The following is a 6,000-nucleotide window of genomic DNA, read 5'->3' as shown; positions in this document are numbered from 1 at the left end:
TTTTATTTTTTTCATATCTTATGCTTTTTATATATGTTTTAATTAAATTGCTGTGTTACATTTTTTACCATTTCCAGTATCGCTTAACATTATTAACCTTCATTTCATGCTTTCGGAAAGCAGCTAATTTAAACTGTCATTTAAAATTTTTAGCTCTTAATTAATATTGCTTTATTTGCGCTTTATTGTATAGTTGATAGAATGATAAAAACTGTTTTTAAAAAATATAGTTTTTATTAAGTATAATTATTATTGTTATTATAACTATATAGTACGCAAAACTTTCTTAAATTTGTTTTTCATTAAACTCAAATTTAAAATACTGATTTAATTAAAAAATAAAAAATAATGTAAATATAAGAAGAAGCTGTTATTTTCCTTATTTATTTATTAGTCTAAAAAGCATTAGCCAAGAAGGACTTTTAATTTCGTTTGGCATTTTGCGTCGAAAACTTTTGTATTGGGAAGTTTGAATTACTTTTGAAATTGTTGCCACCAAATATTATCGCCCCGTATTAGATTTAGAGAAATTAAATAATGAAAAATCTGCATAAATGTATGTATGTTTCTCGTATTGTGATAAAACAACAGTAACTAGAGCCATCAAATTTTGAATAAAGTATGTCTCCACTCTAATATGGGCATCTGGAAGCACAAATTTGGAATTTCTTTTATAATCTATTTCCTATTTTGCAAAGCATTTATGAGTTTTTAATTAAGAAATTCAACGATTTCAAAGCGAGCAATGACAACACTCTATGGAAAAAAATATATATATCTCCAGCGAGGGAAACTGTATATTGGAAATTCTAAAGTTATGTTCTTTTAAATATTTTGTGATACTGCTGTTGAATTGAATTTCATGATTTAAGTGCGAAGGACATGATATTTAATAAATAAAGGTAACACACAAATAAAATCTGAAAGCTTTCCGATTTTTATTTATTTATTTACTTTTCATCTCATTTTTATGGTTCGGCGAGCCTTCGACAAACTTTAAAGGACTGCATATGAAAAGAAATTAAGATTCTTCCCATCTCCAGTTTGAACCTTTTCACTTTAGGAAAAACTGAAATTCTGAAAATATTTCGCAAGTATTCTGTCTAAAGAAATAAATAAAATGCGCCCATTATTCCTTCATAACCTTCATGCAATTTTAAAAATATACCCTCAAAAATATTTAGATAAACATCATAATACGTAGTTTGAATTCCATGTACATGCAGCAATATTACAGAAAACACTCTTTCTTTCATAGGAAGCTAGGATAATATGGCTTGAATTCTGACAGATGACAGTATCAAGAGACCTCAGTAATTCGACGTTTTAGGAAAATATCAGATGTTTCTGAAATCGCAGACACGAAAAACCGGAAGTGGTTTTGAACGAAAGGAGAAGAAAGGAAAACTGCAATAATAAATTTCTGGCAAATATTTGAAACGGTATTTCTAAAGCAGAATTATGAGACGTGTTTTCTAAAATTTTTTAGGTGTTGCTGGTGACGTTGTTTTTTTTTATTTTATTTTATTTATTTATTTTTTGTAATATCAAGCATTTATCAAGTTATTCAATAAACAAAATTTAAAAAGGCAGTATTACATCATTTTCGCAAGCTTTTTTTTTTTTTTTTTTTTTTTTTTTTTTTTAAATCTTACTCTAAATCGAAACTTTTATTTGCACAGTATAAAACAACATTTGAAAAATCTCAGTAACGCAAATTAAGTCATGTGTTAATTAACACAGATGGATCTTAGCGAGACAATACTAGACACAAATGAATCTCAGTCTTGTGTTAATTAACTAGATTAATCTAACACAGAATACTTGATAATACAATCTTAGCTCATTAACAAAAGCACAGCTAATATTTCTAAATTATTTTATAAGCCAACTTTCATCTTAAAGAGGTAAAGGTGGGACTAGCATACAAAGAAATTTATAGAAAAGTCCAAGGACAGAGTAAAGTGGATACAGACATAGCTTCCATCTGTCGGCAGAAAGAGTGACAAAACGAAAAAAACGCTAAGTTATTAGAATTTCTGAAAATTTCAGGAGCATTTTGCAAATCTTGCTTTCTTCTCCTTTCTTTTTTTTTTTTTTTTCTTTAATATTATATTACAGTTCGTAAAGTCCTTCTCCGTGGTCTCAAAATTATAATAACTTTTTCTTCTTTCGTGACTATTTTTACCAACAGATGACACTGTGTTCTTGCTTTTGTCACTAACTTCCGGACAAATGTGATTGTCTCCCCCTCTTACCTTTGAAGAACTTTTTTTTCGAAAGAGAAACCTATCTCAGCTCGCCTTCACTAACTCTATCAGCCCGCCAGCTCTAATCTAAGGCTATTTTTTATTAATTTTATTAGCGAATTTATCTTTGATATGCTATATATGTTATCGGATACCATTTACAAATTCTATTTATATGAATTTGAGAATTTGCAGCTACTTATAAATAAAATTTATATTTACAAATAAAATATATTAAATAAATAAATAAATAAAATATATAATGCATATAACTAGGCCAGCATAAACACTTATTTTTATTTAGAACAGCAATTTTTAAGACTAACAATAAAATTCATCGCATCTATAAGTTTCACAGCATAATAAACGTATCAACAAAGTTATTTTAAAACGTAATATTACAAATATTATAATAGAGACACTGGCATGACTTTTGAAACTGAAAAATAAATTTCAGGCGAAATTTAATAATAATAATAATATAAAAGTGTTTATAATATTTTAAATAATTTAACAGTAGTCTACTGATTTTTTCTGCATTTTGCATATTTCAATTTTAATACTACTAGAATAAAAATTATTTACATATGTTGAAAATCGAAAACATGTGTAGTTACAAGCGCTGTGAATCGATCTGCTGCAAAAGGCAGGTAAAAAGCAAAGCACATATAAAAATAATAAATGAAAAAAAAAATATATTTTTGAATGTCAAACAAGATAATTTAATTAAACAGTAATTTAAAAGATGGAAGCAAGAGTAACGTAAAATCATCAGTTAAGATCCAGCAGAATGAACCACAAAGAAAAATAATGCAGAAGTTTTCTCGCATTTTCCTATCCATTTTTGCATGCCTGCTGTAATTGGTCGAGCAGATGGTGACCAGTCGTCTGCATTTCTGTCAGCTATAATAAAAGGAAAGTTATTTTTGGATGGTAATCAACAAGCATGGAATATGCGTAGTTCTCAGGCTTGTGGCACGTTCCGGTCAGTAAAAAGCACAAATTTAACGACTGGGAGGAAATGAAACTATTTCGGACATTGCATTTTCTCTAGGAAACAATTTCATTAAATTAGACTGCGTGCTGAAATTCTTCTTTGCTCTGCACTAGTAAGAACCAAACATCCAACACACAAGCACGCAGATGTTTCGTCAAAATTAAACAGAGAAAACGCGAAGAGCGAAACATTAAAAATCGAAGAATAAAAAGAATTAAAAAAATGAAGCTGCAAAATCATAATCTAGCAGGCGTGGCGAGTTACGGTGGACGCGAAACCCGGCACACGTCAAGGAATAAAATAATAAAAAAAGGTATTTTCCCCAAAAAGCAAACAAGCAAAAGCGCCGAAAACTGTGCTCGCTGTCAAAAACCGCGCCCCTCCGTCAAGCAGCGATCACGTGACCCAAATAGTACGTGTGGTGCCTGAATGTGTGAGTGCGTGAGCGGGAGCGAGAGAAAACCACGTTTACTCATCATAACCTCATCTTCTCTTTCTAACGCGAGCCAGTAAGTTCCCGAAACCGAGGCTCTTCTTTCGTTCTTGCGTCTCAACGAATGTGGGATTGTCATTTGTTTTGTATCTGCTTTCGGGACTACGGGAGGCGGAGAAAAGTGGGACTGCTCCCCCCTACGTGGAAAGAAAAATTTCCTCGTTGATCTCGCGGGACAAATTCCCATTGTTTTTACTTCGGTGTGTTTCATCTGGTGTCGTGTTTTATGTGAACAGAAAGAAATTGAACCATTTGTATTCTTCAATTTCAAATTTAATTCTTGAAATTTAAAATTCGAGGTTTTCCTTTCTATCATGTCATTGGATTACACTTGGTATTCCTTCAAGTGGAACAAAAGTTATTGCATGACTTCGAGAACTTGGCTATTCTTATGGCTTCTGGCAATATACACATTGGGTAAGCTTATATTTTCTGTTTTAAGTCCTGGAAAATGACTTAAAATTTGAATGACAAATGACTGTTTGCCATAGAATTTGAGGGCATCATCAAATATATACTTCATGGAAAAGTTTTCCAAGTAGAGTTTTAAAACACTTCGTAAAACTTTTGATACTTTTAATATTCAAAACACGTGTTATTAAAATAAGTGATAATATGATTAGAAATATTAATTTTGAGAATATTAAATTTTATAAGTAAATTTAATAATTTTATTAAGAACGCGAATATAAGTCTGCTTCAGTCATTAAAATTTCGACTGAATAATCGTGTTTCTGATTTTAAAATAGAATTTTAGAGAATCCACATTGCAATTTATAGGCTCAAACTATCTTCGAAATATTTATGAAATTTTATTTACAAGCTATATTTATTGCACAAGTCTTTTGCATATTTTAGGAAGAACATTAATTATTCTGGTATTTTAATTTATGCATATTAAAACTCTATAATTAAAGAATTTTATTATAAAATCACAATATAGACAATATTGAATTTAGCTTAAATATTCGTATTAGCTTGTTCGTGATTTTTAAAATAGACTTTAATGTCAATCCGTACTGCAGTTTATCGGTTTAAAGTGTGTTTTTGTAATTGTTTTCGAAATTTTATGTACAACTCTCATTAGTTGCATAGTTTTATTCACATTTGTTAGAAAGGATATTAATCATTCTAAATTTTTTTAATTTATGAATATTAAAATCTGGAACGAAATTAAATAATTTTATCGTAAAAGAATATGCATCAGCTGTGTTGCATAAAATTTTGATGCAATTTCCTTATTATTTTGATTTTTAAAAGAATTTAATGCTAATTTCCATTGCAGTTTTAGATCTGAATTATCTGTTCGGAATAATTTTGGATATTTTATACGCAAGCCACATTTGCAACACAATTTTATTTCCATAATCTAGATAAGAAATTAAGTTTTCAAAGCGAGTTGCTTTAACATTTAAAGTTTGAGAAAAAAAATGCAACGAAATATTATAGCAATACCGATACATGCTTTTATGATACCCCCTCTCTGTACTGATACTCAAAATACGTTACTGCATATTGTTTTTTTTGGGGGGGTGCAAATGATATATAAAATTCAATTTCTCGATTTTTGTACTCATTATAGTTAGTTATTAAATACTAGTTACTAAAGAATGATCTCTTTGAGAGTAAGCTGGCATAAAAATAGTGGGAAAAATCTCAAAGGAAGTTTGAATATTGCTTAACAGTATTAGATAGAATTGAGCTTCCTATAGAAACATGTAAGAAATGTTCAAGTTTAGATAGATCTTAACTAGAAAGTAAAAATTATAGATATACAAGGACATATAGTTAGTTATTCATGTTGTTCCTTATTTTTCCGGACTGATAAAAAAAAACTGAATTAAATTTCTTAAATATTTATTTTCAAAAATTCCGTTTAACTGTTCAATTTTTTAACTTACGTTAAATAATGTTATGCAAGAAGTAATTTGTAGTTAAAAGAAATGTAAATAAATTTATGAATAATGCAAATCATTCAACAGTTAAACTAAAAATAATTCATTCAGATTTATAGCATGTATTACAATAAACTGGCGGAGTACAGGAATAACGATAACTATTGCCCTTTTTATACAACATTTCTTTAAAAAAAACTTTCCAATTGTTAATAAATTTGAAACGAACAATTAATTTACTTATTACAATGACTTACATTAATAATTATTAATTGTATTGTTTTGAATGGATAATGCATTTATTGATTCACGCCTAAGATTAAATGTTATCCCTTGATCAAAAGGTTACGAAATGCAATTTCTAAT

General features: G+C 28.9%; 1 protein-coding gene across 2 annotated transcripts in view; it reads left to right on the top strand.

Annotated features, from left to right (window-relative positions):
- The first annotated feature begins 3,727 nt into the window (after window positions 1-3,727).
- Window positions 3,728-6,000, top strand: part of LOC118199694 (hemicentin-1-like) — a 517,385-nt gene continuing 515,112 nt past the window's right edge. The window contains exon 1 of one of the 2 annotated variants that reach the window (XM_085818892.1): window positions 3,728-4,156. In XM_085818892.1, the coding sequence (XP_085675018.1) occupies window positions 4,054-4,156 (103 nt within the window). In that variant the 5' untranslated portion in view covers window positions 3,728-4,053. The remainder of the gene's footprint in view (window positions 4,157-6,000) is intronic. The other variant, XM_085818893.1, reaches the window with a different exon arrangement.

The sequence above is a fragment of the Stegodyphus dumicola genome, chromosome 6 (assembly GCF_044657685.1).
Source record: "Stegodyphus dumicola isolate Sdum_Otavi_A_Nest chromosome 6, ASM4465768v1".
NCBI lineage: Eukaryota > Metazoa > Arthropoda > Arachnida > Araneae > Eresidae > Stegodyphus > Stegodyphus dumicola.
Note: the sequence above shows the minus strand (reverse complement) of the source record. Positions and strands in the feature narration are given on the sequence as shown.